General features: G+C 34.5%; 1 protein-coding gene across 1 annotated transcript in view; it reads right to left on the bottom strand.

Moving 5' to 3' along the window:
- Positions 1-2,176: 2,176 nt before the first annotated feature.
- LOC110570499 (40S ribosomal protein S17-like) overlaps positions 2,177-16,143 on the bottom strand; it is a 94,315-nt gene continuing 80,348 nt past the window's right edge. The window contains 2 exon segments of the mRNA XM_044914844.1: positions 2,177-2,249; positions 2,251-2,644. Coding sequence (XP_044770779.1) covers positions 2,177-2,249; positions 2,251-2,644 — 467 coding nt within the window.

Here is a 16,143-nt window from a genome sequence, read left to right as displayed (position 1 = left end):
GTAGTTAACTTGACCCAAAGTCACATAAAGTAAGTATGCAGCTGATCCTTTACCTCTGTTACCCAAATTATGTTTAGAAGAAAATTCAATCTGTATCACTTCACTGATAGAATTAACTTCTAAAAACTCCTCATATTTAAATACCATGATTGTGATTGTTTCTTTAAAACAAATTAACCAGAACATAGCAGTACTTTTTAGACAAATGGCAACAGTGATGTTTTTCTGTAGAATGTTAAGCCTTAATTTTTAGTATGCACTGAATATCAAGAACCACACTGTGGTTATTCTGATTTAAAAATACTAACCAAACCCCCTTTGACATCTATATAAATGAGACTTGCTGGACTTGTGACAGTTGTCTGAATCACCTTCCCCTTCTTTCAGAAATATGTTATAGAAGGACAGAGAAATTTCTGCAGTTTGGCCACTGGTTATCTGAATACACACACAACAGAAGCTAGTTTTCAACTACACTTTTTTTTTTTTTCACTTCTCCCCTGAGAATTGTATCTTGAAGTTGTTTAGTTGAAAGCTTAAATGGTAAAGGGACTGGAAATGGTATTTAGGATTCTGTAAGGGAATAAGGAATTGAGGGCAGGCCCCTGAGAATAGTCTGTGGTGACATACGAACACAATTATGGTCTCAAACTGACTGCTAAGAATCCATGAGCCAAGGAGTAGGCTGCAAAAAGAGTTGGTGCCCTTTTGCTGAGAGAGCCTTGGTTCCTCTGCTACATTTCACAGACAGCTCAAATAGAACAAAGACAGACAAACATGCACACTGAATGTGTAACCAGTTCAGAGGAAGAAAGGTTAATTAATAGCAGAGATGGTAAGGTTACACTGAAATCCAAGAATAAAACCTTCTTAAGGACACCACTGAAAAGCAGAGCATGAAAGGATCATAAAGGGCAACGGGCACACATAGAGGAGAAAAAGTTAGATTTTGTTATGTTGTAGAGTCTAAATTTTTAAAGAGCTACTAAGATGTGACCACAAAAATGTACACATATACCTTGAACCCCAGAATTCATATCTTCCCTGTAGGAATGTATTAGGGAATTAGAAATGAAAATTTTCTGTTAAAATGTAATTTTATCAGCTGCTTCGTGTTCAGATGGGTTTTGAATATTTGTGGCAAATATCATAATTGTTTTTTCTGAATTGTCAATTCTAAGTGTACATTTATCTATCATCACATTAGTATTCCCTTATCTATTCACCTGAAGCATTTAAACTGTAATGCTTTAAACAAAGTTTAATTTATTTTAATATTGTGATCCATAGCTATTTGTCTTTTAATTGTGGTTTTCTTATATTGAGAAGTTGTGGTATTTTATGATGAAAATCTATTGACATTCTTCTTTGGGAGTTCTTCCATTACCTTTAAATTCAGAAAATTCCCCTGTCCTGAATATTTTATTTTATAGTATCTTTATAATATAAACATATATTAGATATATTATAAACATATATTAGATAAATACATACCTTTATAAGTTATTATTAATATAGTTAGAACCTTACTATAAAATTAGAAAATCATCTTAAATGTTTGTTTCTTTCTTAATTTGAAAATAGATTCTATTTATAAAATAGTTTATTCACATGCTCATTATCTTATGAAACAAGTACAAAGGGATGGAGGAAAATGATAGAGGAAATGATATTGCCTATTTTAGTGAGGATGTTTGAAAAGTACCTATTGAGTAACATATTAATAATATAGCAGAATTCTTAAGGGCAATAATTTCTTCAAAGTCATTTTAAAGCACCGTATCTTTTAAAATTATGCATGTGGCAAAAATAACCGAAGAAATGATGGCATCTGCACTGTTATGCAATAACCTGAGAATAGGAAATTGTTAAAATGATATTTTTTTCTATATAACATACATGGTAATACATTATCAGAACACAGAAAACCAAAGGAAATCTGTAAGTTTATTTAGCATTATTACCTATGTATTATGTAATTGAAAACTGTAGTATGTGTATATATATGAAATGTGTACAGTGAAATCCCCTAAAATAGCTATAATTTATAATATGTAAATATTATAAGTAGAAATGATATTAGAATAATAGGGGACTTTATTTCAATTTCTTTTTTGTTGTTATTGCTATGTTGTTTTCCAAGGTTACTGAAGGTATTATAGAATGGCAGAAGGATTCAAGTGGCTCCACATGGCGTTTTGAAATTCATCCCAACTGTAGGCTAAGTGACCTGCAGGCTGGACAAAGCCCAAGAGTTTCAACATTTCCTTAGTGTCGGGATCTACTTCAGTGATCTCCCGATCCAGGGCTGAGACCTCAGGAACAAAATTATCTCTCCTTTCTCTCTCCTCCTGAAGCTTGATTGAGATACCTCTCACGGGGCCTCTCTGCATCGGCTTCATCAGATGTGTGACATAGCCTGCTATCTTGTTGCAGAGCTTCTTGCTGGGAATAATGGCAATCTCCTCACACACACACTTGGTGTGGAAGTTGTTGCCCAGACATGCACAGTACTTCTCAGTGATGACCCGGACCGCTTTCTTCATAGTTTTGGTACAAACACAACCTATGTTGGCAAGTCCCTGGTAAAAGAGGATTCCAATTTCTTCATAGAAGGAAAGTACTAAGTGGGAGTTGGAATAGACTGTAAATTATTGAAATGTTTTAAAAGTCATGAAGGGTCAGCACAAGCATGTTTCACTTTATAAAATACTAAAGTAGGATGTGGTATGTTTGGACAAGAATAGAGTCTGTTCTGATGTCACTGTTCTTGGTGTTCTGTTTATTTTGACTATAGGAGCATGAGGGTACTGACTATTAAAATGATATAGAATTATGTGCTACATGCTTCTCTTCTTAATAATCATTGAAGAAACACTTTAAAAGAGTAACATGTATGGCAGCAAAAATTATTTGAGAACAAAATCAAGGCTCTGGATTGAACCATGTTGATTGACTAGTTATTAAATCATAGATAAGAATTATGCATATAATATTATTTGCGGGGCGCCTGGGTGGCTCAGTCGTTAAGCGACTGCCTTTGGCTCAGGTCATGATCTCAGGGTCCTGGGATCGAGCCCCACATCGGGCTCCCTGCTTGGCGGGAAGCCTGCTTCTCCCTCTCCCACTCCCCCTGCTTGTGTTCCCTCTCTCGCTGTGTCTCTCTCTGTCAAATAAATAAATAAAATCTTTAAAAAATATATATATTATTTGCAATCTTCTGCTTAAGTTGGGTGATAGTTTCATGGGTATTTTTTCTATACTTATTACCAAAATGTGAAAATTATTATTCATCTATATATATATAAAATTATTTATATTTTATACATATAGCAAATAATAAATAATAAAACTATTTCCAAAGTTTCTACAAAATTTTCTTAATTTAAAAATCCATTTAGATAATATAAAGTCTGATTGGGCCCACCTAGAACTTTGTGTTCAAATTCTGTATTTAGAGAGAGAGAGAGAGCAAATGAGATAAGTAATATTCTTTTCAGAAAGTTGGCTTAGTTAGGATTATGTATGACCTTATTGGAATATATTATGTCATGATGAACAAACCCAATAGAAAGTGTATGATTTAATTTTTATTCTCTTCATACACAATGCAAAAAAAAGTCTTTGCCCATAACATCTTACTTTCTCCATGAGCACTTAGGTTTTTTTTTTAAGATTTATTTATTTTAGAGAGCAAGAGAGAGCACAAGCACACATGCTTGCATGAGCAGGGTGAGGGTCAGAGGGAGAGAATCTTCAAGCAAACTCCCCGCTGAGCATGGAGCCTGACACAGGACTCGATCACATGAACCATGAGATCATGACCTGAGCCTAAACCAAGAGTCAGACACTTAACTGACTGAGCCACCAGGTGCCCCATGAATGCTTAGTATTGAAATTGCCACTGAATTAACAGAAAACAATATTCCCCCTTCACTAGCCTTCAAATGGATTATTTTATAATGCAGACACACAGATACACACAAACATACACACACAATTGGCAGCACTGGACAGCAGCAGCAAACGACAAAAGGAGATACTGGTGCATAAGGGAAATGTAATTGATATTTTACATCATAGTGGATTTACTCCATAACTCTTGCTAACTAGTTCTGGAGACAAATATAATATGTAGTGAAATACACAACTCTGGCCTACAGGAAAACCCTTTCCCAAATGACATACTCACATGTATGATATGTATGATAAAATATTTAGTTCTTTATCTTCAATATCTTTTAGTGAACTTACAAAGTTCATGACTAGAAATTTTATTAAAAATTTTTATTAAATTATATTTAATATAAATGTACATTAGAGGATAACTTCTAGAAAACAAAAAAAAGTCCTTACACATCACTATTAGCTAGACTCATCTCAGATATTTGTCTATAATTTTAAACATAAAAAACACTGATTTTTTTAGCAATCTTAAACTCATTGGTAATTACTTAAATGTGAAAAATTTATAAATATAACTTCACTAAAGAAGTTTAAATTCCCTACTAGATAAATAAGATAAATAAGAACTTCACAGGTTATTTTCTGTACACATCTTAGCATAATTATAAAATGTTACACGTATTCATATTAATATAATTTTTCAGAAAGTCTTCAAGAAAGCAGAATAATTTAACAGCTACATTGTGATTTTATGTTTACTTCCAACAATCCTTTGCTAAATTTATGATGTTGAAGGAAAATAAAACTGTAATCTCAATAAAAGTACTGAATTCTAATTATCAGCTTCAGATTTATGTGCTAATTGAAAAACAGAATCGCCCTTTCCATGACTTGTGCTTTCTACCTGTCTTTGTTGTATAACAGGGTTTTCAGACAACTCAAAGAGAGAACATACTGCCTTATATTTATGATTAAAATTTCACTTTTCATGTACTTGCATCTTGTGAATTTTCAGATTCTGGGATATAAACCCCTTCATAATGTTTTATAACATCTATAAAAAGACTGATATTGTAAAATCATTAATCATAATCTTTTATTTTCCTTTATCCTGTTTGTATCAGTAAATTTTGTGGCCCATTGTTTCTAACTTTCTAAGTAATCAATATATATTTGAGCTTTAACTGCCATTTTCCCATTTTTCATTTGTTCTTACAAATATAAAACAGAAGTTTCCACATGTCTGTAACTGCCATGAAAATGCGTATACTTTTTTTCTCTAAAATGTTTCTTCACATAACACTTCACAAAATAAAACTGACTTTTCCTATAGAATCCCACTCTCCGATGATACCCACAAGCTACAGTAACTCCAAATTTCATTTTAAGTTAGGTAAAATTAAATGAAAGTTAAAATTTAGTTCCTCAGTGCACTAGGCACATTTTAAGTGCTCAAAAGCAACACACAGCTTGTGACTACCATATCGGAAAGCACAGAAACATTTTCACAGATTTGTTAAAACAAAAAAAAAAGGGAAAGATGTTAATAAATATATGCATACATACATGTATGTATGTATTTCTTTTGGTTTCTTCTGAGGGAATCAGGATTCTGTGTATCTCTTGAAATTTTGAGACTATGCCAGAAGGAGTAAGTGATGTGAATGTCTAGAAAGGTTGGAATTGTCATAATCAACAAAGCCATCCATAGGGAGATTAAAGAAACAAGAGTCCTGGGGCGCCTGGGTGGCTCAGTTGGTTGAGCGACTGCCTTCGGCTCAGGTCATGATCCAGGAGTCCCGGGATCGAGTCCCGCATCGGGCTCCCTGCTCAGCAGGGAGTGTGCTTCTCCCTCTGACCCTCCCCCCTCTCATGCTCTCTCTCTCTGTCTCATTCTCTCTCTCAAATAAACAAACAAAATCTTAAAAAAAAAAAAAAAAAGAAAAGAAACAAGAGTCCTTGGAGAACCATAGACCTTTAAGTGACAAAATGAGAAGATGCTACAGTCCCTGTTAGTCAAGTGAATTAAGTATATTCAAAAGATTGGAATGAGTGTAGGGAAACTAGGGAATTTAACTTTTTAATACATATTATGTTTATATTCTGCCCAACAACTTCTCTCCACTAACACACAAGAAAACCCTCTCTGCCCCTTTACCCAGGAAATAAAGAAACCCAGAATTCAAGGACACAAAAACATAGCTCCCTGCTATAAAAGGAGGGTGGAACAGAAAAACATTTTATCCATTTTGTTGTGCTATGGCAGAAAAAAAATAAAACCAAACTAGACAGTTAATTTCTCAGTAGGTTATTCTGCCACTTTAAATTCTTAATAATCTGCCATGTTATATAATAATTTTTGTAATAATTTTTGTTTAACCCTCCATTGCATGCATATGAGGTATATGCTTGGTTGAGGGCAGGAAAAAAACTGTCTTGTTCAATGAAATACCTATTGATAGACATCCCCACATGTATTATAAAATAAGTGAAGTGAAATATTCATAAAAGGTTACGGGAAGTGAGGTTTTACTCAGAGCCTATACAATGACCATCAAAGCTTAGTGTTTATTCATAGTCACACAAAATAGATCCTCAATTTTATATTTATATTAGCACACCCTTTTGTGACTATATGTTCACAGAATATAATCTTTATACACATTAAAGGATTTTTTTTTCCCTTTTGTGATTTTTGTAGTGTTTGTTCTTCACAACTCTCACCCCCTTTCATTCTTGTATTACAGGAAAGTTCTAGTTACATCAGTGGACTAGCTGAGATATATTACAATATGTAAAATCGGTCTTTTTTCAATTTTGAGGAAATAGACAAGAAGTCCATTAATATTATAAAACAGTTATGAAGCTGCCAGAGTTACCCTGAACCTACCCTGGACTCCACCTACTTGTTCAGAGGATATCCAAACTAGTGTTTCAACCTTAATTCCCACCAATCCAGCCATATAGGCAGAAAATGGAGAACTTAGAGGGAGAAAATGAGTCTGTTAGTGCTGAGGTGTAGCTCACTAAAATAATTGAAGGGAGCTCATTCTCAGAGAGACTGGAGATTTTTATCAAAGGGAGAGCTGACATCAATCGTTTCTGGTTAGATGTTTCAAAAACTGCGAAAACTCTTAGGCCCACCCCAGAACTGCCACTGGAGGGGAATCACCTTGAGAAACTGACATTTGTCCTCAGTAGTTTGGGAATATACATCTACTTGGAGCTTCGTGCCTGTTTCCTTTCTGAGGAATTTTGAAGACTGGTGGTTTACTGAATGAACCACAACCAGTCTGGTGAGGAGAGAGGAAAATGAAATCAGCCCCGGTATTCAAGTTTCTACTGCTTAACCTAGTGGCACTGTCAAGTCAGGATATGGACTGTGTACTATGTATATCTTAAGGAGGGTGGCTTCAAAATGGGCCACAATATGCCCCCATGAGAAAGCCAACATTCTGATGCTAATTGAAATAGAATGCTGATGGACAGGCATTAGCATTCTCCCTTTGCCTACCCCAAAAAAGATCTCATCAGAGGCTAGGCCCTCATGAAATCATTTTACAATACGGTGTAAATTCTGAGACACAATAAAACAGCAAGAATCTACAAACATCCCAAACACTTTCAGAAATCTAAAGAAATGATTTTCTAGATATATTTGGTACTGTTACAGGATTTTGTGTCTCCTTAGTGCCTGCGGCTCTTGGTCACACCACTTCGAAGAATGAAGAGGTAGACCAGACGAAGAGTGGTGGGCAGCAAAGCAAGGTTTATTGAGCAAGAGTACAAAGCTCCTAGAGAGGGAGGGGGACCTGAGTGGGTTGCCCTCGTTATTTCTAAGTTTAAGGGTTTTTATGAGGTCTTTTGCAGGACTTTCTTAAGCAAGCAGGGTGTGCTGAGTCATGCCAATCAGGGCTCCGGTCACATATCTGTCTACCAATTAGGTTAATGTCCACTGCTGGTGGTCCTTTTCTTGCTGACATGTGGGGGCTTAGGTCTTAACTGCCCCTTGCCCATGATATTGACCGATGCTCTTGTGGTTAATTGTCTTATTTTAGGACGTTTTGCAGAAGTCATTTCTGCAAAGGCTGCAAAGCAGACTCAGTGTGGTCCTGTCTAAGCTGCAAAATAGGATGTCAGTGCTATTTTCTTTAAATGTCCTGACTCCGTATTTTCTTGTTGGGGACCCTCACCCTGACTACCTAACTGTTTAACTAACTCCTAACAGTATAGAAGAGCTTAAACAATTTTTTTTCAAGTAAAAATTAGTTTCATATTAAAATAACATGTACATCATTATTATAAACACAAGTAAGCATTAAATCGGTTATTTTAATAAACTATTATTTCCTGAATATACAACTAGCTTTTTTGCCCCATTTTCTTATTGATTTTAAAGCTGTGCCTATACATAGTAGAGAATTTACAAAAAATTATCCCAACAATCAGGCAAAAATGTTTGCCATTAAAAATGCTTAAGGGGCTTGGTTGAGTGTCTGCCTTGGGCTCAGGTAATGATCTCAGGGTCCTGGGATCAAGCCCCGCATCGGGCTCTCTGCACAGTGGGGAGCCTGCTTCTCCCTCTCCGTCTGCCTGCTTTTTCCTCCACTTGTGCGTGTGCACTCTCTCTCTCTGTCAAATAAATAAAATCTTTTTTAAAATGCTTAAAAGGGCGCTTGGGTGGCTCAGTTGGTTAAGCGACTGCCTTCGGCTCAGGTCATGATCCTGGAGTCCCGGGATCGAGTCCCGCATCGGGCTCCCTGCTCGGCAGGGAGTCTGCTTCTCCCTCTGACCCTCCTCCCTCTCATGCTCTCTGTCTCTCATTCTGTCTCAAATAAATAAATAAAATCTTTAAAATAAAAAAATAATAATAAAAAAATAAAATAAAAATGCTTAAAAATGGGGTGCCTGAGTGGCTTAGAATAAAGAGAATTCTTTATTTTAGATGCAAGGAAAAAATAGTACCATATATAAAACAAGTAAAGAAGAGAACTTAAATTGTGGGGATATTTTGATATTTATCAAAGCATTCTCATTTTTATTATATTTACTACTGATTCCTATTAGAACTATTATATAGAACCCCATTCAGTAACCTGATCTCAGCTCAGGTTAATCAGGTGTTTCTGAAGACACTGCTGAACTTGAAAGACAGATTATTCTTAAATTAAACATTTCACTTAAGAAAGTGTCCAACTCTTGATCTCAGCTCAGGTCTTGATCTCAAGGTCATGAGTTCAAACCCCATGTAAGGCTCCACACTGGGTCCACGTGGAGCCTACTTAAAAAAGAAAATGCTTAAAAATTTGGAAATGATCATGGAAGTTTTTTGGTTTAATTTTAGTTATCTAGGTTATTGCCTCTATTGTCCAATTCACACTTTAATGTTTAAAGCATAGTTCTAGTTTTCCTTTCATTTGAATTTTACATTTTTCCCTGATTAGCAATTCTGATAATGTGTAAATGAAAACTTTCTTAACATTTATAATACTATTTCTGTAGTTTTATATAGTGAATTTTTCATTATCAAATTAAACACCTATTTTATAAAATAAATAATTTATTTTTGTTGTTGTTAGTGCTTAGGATCTGTGAATGTTTTAAACATCTTGAAAAACGTGAAAGTTGTTTTTTTCCTCTAAGTTGTTCAATACCTAATTTCGTATGTAATCCATAAACTCCTTGAATCAAACACAATTTACAGCTATTTAAGAATATTAGCAAGAAATGATATGCATACAATACAGGAAGAAGCAAAAAATAGACCCAGAGAACATTAGCTTCTTGAAAGCTAAGTTTTTAAGGAAGCAGAAATGTCAATCCAACTTAAAATACCTTTACAGGTCTCTGTAGATTCTATATAGAAATGGAGATTTGGTCTGTGACATTTCAGAGTATTTCCAGGTTCAGTAGTCATGTACTGTGACAAGGCTTCCTGATGTAACTAATAATACAATGGCTGTGGTGGGTCTCTGGCATCTGTAGGGAATCATTCCTACATTCAGATTTACTACAAAGCCTGTTGCGTTCTGAAGTATTATTTAGGAGTAACTCAATGTATATCTACTATTATTTGAAATTTTATTTTTAGAGTTCATTGAGCTAAACTACAGGAGGGGAATGAGATGAGGTTTCCTAGCAGAAAATCTTAGATTTGTCACTACTGCAGAATAAATTGTTTAAATTAAATGTTATTCTTGAAGAGCAATAAATAGACCAAAGTTATTTGTCAAGCCAAAAGAGTTTGAAAATTATTTTCCTACACAAGGTTTTTTGCTGTATTTATAAAAAAATATAAAAATATGGTGATTCAATGTGTATACCTCAGGAGGAAAAAAAAATCTCTTTCTGATACATGGCATGAGAAAATATTTGCTGACAAAATTAAAATAAATTAGACATATGTGGAATGTTTGTCAAAGGAACTTAATAACCTTATCTGTTGACATAGCTCCCAAACAAGATGGGTATGATTCAATTTGTTTTGGAGGTATTACTTTAAGAATGCTCTAAATTGGAAAAAAAAATGCTCTAAATTAGAATAAAAGTGGGAATCTATATATTTATTTTCTATAGAAACTGGCTAAATCAAATCACTTTTCGATTTTGTACCTACGCTTTTATTTTATTAAACTTCCATAGCTTTAGAACCTTTTATTCTTTTGGTCAATCATGTCTTTTATGTTCTTCCTTCCTGTTTTATTCCACTTTGTTGATTAGGAATTGCTATTTTTATAAGTCAGTCTTTCTGTGTACTTGGTATGTTAGCATATAATCCTAATTCTACAAGTGAAGACACTAAAACCTAGAACTGACTTAGCCCCAGAATCTACTGTACACTGTGCATCACCTAGAATCCCTTGAAACATTTTTATTTAATTATCCACATACATTTAACAACAACAAAAAAGAATGGAAAAGTACTTTTTAGATTAAATGAATAGCTCATCACAATCTGCTGGATGTTAATCAAGAGTTTCTGAAGACACTGCTGAACTTGAAAGACAAGTTATTCTTAAATTAAACATTTCACTTATGAACAACTGTGTATGAATTATTAGTGTTACATTTAAACAAACCACAGTGTATTTGGGAAGACCACTGCAGGGGGGAGTTATTTTATAACAGAAAAAACAAATATGAACTGGTCATATACCTCAGGGGGCAAGGAGAAAAAAAAAAGATTAAAATATTTTTTATTGTATGAATAAAGAGAATTCTTTATTTTAGATGCAATGAAAAAATAGTATCATATATAAAACAAGTAAAGAAGAGAACTTAAATTGTGGGGATATTTTGATATTTATCAAAGCATTCTCATTTTTATTATGTTTACTACTGATTCCTATTAGAATTATTATATAGAACCCCATTCAGTAATAATGCAAGTACAAATTCAGGTTTTCAAATTATAGACTTTCTAAAGCTTTCCAAAACAATATTAAAAAATGGGCAGTCATGTGGTTTTAAAGAAACATGACTAATTTAAAATTTCTCTATACATTTATGATAAAATAGTAAATGCTCTATACATATTTAAGTGGTCTTTTAAAATTTGACAATGCACATCACCTAATCTTTAGGTAAACTAATTAGCATTTTCATTTGTTGGGTGCTACACATAGAAACACAAACATTAACTCCATATCTAAAAGTTCACAGCCTCAATTGGAAAGTTGATGTGTTAAGTACTGAATGTGTCCCTCCAAAATTCATATGTTGAATCCCTGGCCCTCCCTTCCCCCCAAAAGGGCTGATTTGGGAATGGGAACTCTAAGAAAGTAATTATGGTTACATGAGGTCCTAGAAGTTGAACCTCTTATTAGGTTAGTGCCCTAACAAGAAGAGGCATCAGAGAACTTGTCTCTGTCTCTCTTCATATGCATGCATTAAGTAAAGGCCTTTGAGGGCATAGTGAGAAGGTGGCTGTCAACAAGCAAGGAGGAGTCATCACCAGAAACAGAACTGGAACCTTGATCTTGGACTTCTAGCCTTCAACACTGTAAGAAAATAAATTTCTATTAAGCCAACCTGCCTATGTTTTTGTTGTTGTTGTTGTTGTTGTTAATGGCAGCCCAAGCAGAGTAACACAATATCCAAAGAAAGGATTCAATTCAACCCAATTAAATTAATCAAATATTTATTGCAGGTCTATTATTCACCAGCTATTGTTCTAGGTTATTAGGTTTTAGGTTTATCACTGAACTATTAGGGAGGGAGAGAAGTAATCACTCCCACAGTGATTACTTTCTCATGATGTAAGACAAAGACATAATTAAAGTCAATTATGTATGCTATTGGGAAAACTAAAGCAAGGAAAGAAGATAAGGAGTGCTGCAAGTTAAAATAGGGCAGCCATGAGGAACCTCTTTATTTAGAAAGTTGTATTTGAGTGAAGGTCTAAAGTTGATGAGGGAGCTAGCCTGTGGATATGTGAATGAGGAACATCATGGGCAGAGAGAAGAGCAAGTGCAAGGATCCTGGGGTAAAAGCCTAACTGGCAAGCTCAACATTCAGAAAGGAAGCCATTGGTTTTGGTGGACATCAAAGAAGTAAGGAAAAGATCTGTGGAAACTTTTAGGACATTCTAAATACACTGGGGTTTTTTTGTGCTAAATGATATGGAGAGGCATTGCAAATTTTTTGAGAAAAGGAGGAACATGATCTAAGTATGTTCTATGAAGGATCATTCAGGCATCTGTATTAAAAAGCTACTCTAGAGGAACAGATAATGGAATCAAGGAGCTTTTTTATTATAATCCAGACTTGGAACAGAAATAGAGTACACGACGGGTAAGAAAATGTCTAATTCTATATACTATATATTTAAAAGTTTAGCCAATGAATGGATTTGATGTGGTATGTGAGAAAAAGAGAGAAACAAAGAAGACACCTGAGTTTGGGACTATGCAAATAGGATACAGCTGCCATCATCGGAGACGTGTGGAAGAATAAGACTAGAGCAGGTTGGGATGGGGGAACTGGTGCAAAGGAGATCAAGTTTGAAATGTTTCTTAGATATCTAAATGGAGACATTAAGTAGACCATTGTATAGACAAATACTGCATTCATAGTAGATGCAAATATAAGAGCCTTCAGCACATGGGCTGCATGAGATTATCATGGGAGTGGGTATGGAGCAGAAAGGCTCAGGGGCCTTGGGTCTCTCCATCTTTAAGAGACTGAGGATATGAGGAATCAGCAAATGGGACTGAGAAGGAGTGGCTAGTGATTGAAGAGGAAAAAAACAGTGATGGGGAGTGGCCCTGGAAGCCAAATATTAAAATATTCTCCTGGGGAGGTAGTGATCAATTGATTTAGTCCAACAGTGCTGCAATTTGATGAGAATTAAGAAATAACATCAGATTTACTGCCATGGTTGTTGGTCATTGATTTTCAGTGTTTTGGATGCAGAATAATTACATCAGAGTGAATTTAGGGAAAAATCAGAGAATAAGGGCCAGAGAGCAGAAGCATTTACAGTACAACATGAAAATATTATACAACATGTAAAAATTCTAAGCTCTTTACATATACAAGTTCATTAAATCCTCATAGAAATTCCTGAGGCAGGGACACTTATCTCTCTCTGTCCCCTTAGAATAGAATAGTAACTTTAAATTTGCAAAGTAAGGAGTGAAAAGGTTAGACACAAATTAGGTTTATCTGATGACAGATTTCAAGTATATAACCTGACTCTTATCTCACATTCTGGGAGAAGAGAAAAGAAAGATTATTGAGAAAATGCCATCTGAGTTCAGTTTTAATGAACAGAAGTGGAAGAAGAATATGCCAAGTATAGATAGTGATGAGACAGGAAAGAATAATGAAAACAGTTTTTTATAGGCATCATTTTTGCTGCAATCCTTATTTTTTTTTTTGTTTTGCTTGATTTTCTTTAGTTCTGTTAAATGTTCTATAGATTTCTGACTATGTGCTTACAATAATTTATACAGTCTGTGCTACCATTCTAAGACATGTAAAAAAGGGGGGGGGAAAGGTCAGAGAGGAAGTATTTCATTACACTAAGAAACAGAAGACTCATGGAAAATAAGGCTATTTTTTAAATTACAATGAATTAAAAAACTGAAAATTTTAACTCTCCTATTTTTAAGTATTTACTGAATTACTTGTTTTGTTTATTCAGGAATTTAATATTAACATCGGTGCAAGAATGAGCCTGAAATAAGTAAAAGACTTATAAAATTATATGTACTCTAAGAGTCTCACATTCATATACAGCATACATCATACTGCAAATATGTGGAACAACTTTCTGTCTAGTAATTTACTTATCAAATTTTCTTTTGAAGAATAATACTTTTTAAAGCTAATCTGTTTGCTAAAACCACATTCTATTGACCAAACTAAAACTCCTCTGGTAATTTTCATACGTTCTAAGTACAGGAGCATTTTAAGAATTCTCTTTAATTATAGTTCTTTTATAGTCAATTAGCACTGACTTGCAATCCATGCCTTATAATTATATCTTTAAGTGCCTTATAAGCATATCTTTAAATCACATCTTTAAATCATATCTTTAATACTGAAAAAAGTTAAATTGAAAAGTTTTGTTTCCTTCTTGTTTTGTTAATTTCCCTACTTGTCTGTATCTTTCCTTATAGGATATCGCATAAACATCAGATCTAATGCTTAAGAAATCCTACCTTAAAATGAACAATTTATTTTAAATGTCAGACAGTTACAACTGAATTCCTTAAGAGACGTCTTAAAGCAAGATTTTATTTATTTCTATTTCTATTAGGATAATTAAAAATTATTGGGTTGGACCTATAAATAATGATTGTCCATTTGATGAAAGACAGTGAAATGACATATAAATTGAAAGGTACACTCAGTTTGGTCTAAACCAGCTGTCCTGCTGAGTCACCCAGTGCTCCACTTGCTATGCCTGCTCCTGTCACAGGGAGGAGCCTATGTATCTTGTCCAGCCTCTCGGACCTCCTCTTGCTGGTTTTTGAAGCACCTAATTATTTCTCTCCTATGCCTCCTTGTTCAAATCCTAATTACCCGAAACGCTCAGTTCTAAAGTCACCTCCTGTCTCAGATATCCCTAATCTTTTGCTATGGAAAAAATTTTCAATTTCCTATACCAAATTGAACTTTATTTGTATATCATTTCTCAGGGGACATACTACTTTCTACATCTTATTTTAGTTATTTATGTGCATGCCTTACTGCTCTTAACTTCATGTTTTACTGGTGTCATTTTTCACTGTCAGTTCTATTACACCATGGCTTCCAAATCTGGATTTATTTCAACCTGTCTCCTGGTCACTTAAATTACATCTTTATTAAATTTTCACTGAAGGGTCATGGATATGATTTTTTCAAAGCCCTTGAATATCTGAGAATATCCATTTTGTCGACATCAATAGGACAGGAGAACCACAGAAAAGCTAATGAAACCTAGCTCTTAACATATTTTTAGTGAAAAATTCCTAATTAATCCTTGTATCCTAAATAGCCACCAATACAGCAACCATGTCTTTTACTTTGTATAGTCAGCTTTTAAAAATGACCATTCCATGAATGAATGGCATGATTCATATAGCTCATTCTAGGATTTATTTCTGAGCTCCTAACTTGTATGTCCAAATGCCCACTTAACAGTTTTCCATGTAATTTAAGAAATTCACCAACAATATTCCTTCATGATCTTACCGTCCTGGGTAGTGGCACCATCCATACGCAGTTTCTCTATAAACATGGAAGTCAGTTTTGACATTTCCTTACCTCTATCATAGGTCAAAAATATTTTTTTTTAAAGATTTTATTTATTTTTTAGAGAGCGAGCGAGAGAGAAACAGCATGAGAAGGGAGAGGGTCAGAGGGAGAAGCAGGCTCCCCGCTGAGCCGGGAGCCCGATGTGGGACTCCATCCCAGGACCCTGGGATCATGACCTGAGCCGAAGGCAGACGCTTAACCATCTGAGCCACCCAGGCGCCCGGTCAAAAATATATTTTAAATATAAGAATTCTGTCATGACCATGGTCAAAAATTGCATTTATCCTTTGTTGTTTTTACTGTAATAATCTTTTAACCAGCCTCTTTAATTACCTTATCTAATTCTTTTTCTATGAAGATTTAAATATTCTTAAGTAGTCTTTTAAAAATACCTTTACGTGATGTAACTCATCTGCATAAACTCTTAATAGCTTTTCATTGCATTTTAAAGTCATGTTTTAAGTTCCCTTAATGTAACGTATGAATATT

Source organism: Neomonachus schauinslandi, chromosome 5, assembly GCF_002201575.2.
Source record: "Neomonachus schauinslandi chromosome 5, ASM220157v2, whole genome shotgun sequence".
Taxonomy (NCBI): Eukaryota; Metazoa; Chordata; class Mammalia; order Carnivora; family Phocidae; genus Neomonachus; species Neomonachus schauinslandi.
This window is presented reverse-complemented; position numbering and strand designations above follow the sequence as displayed.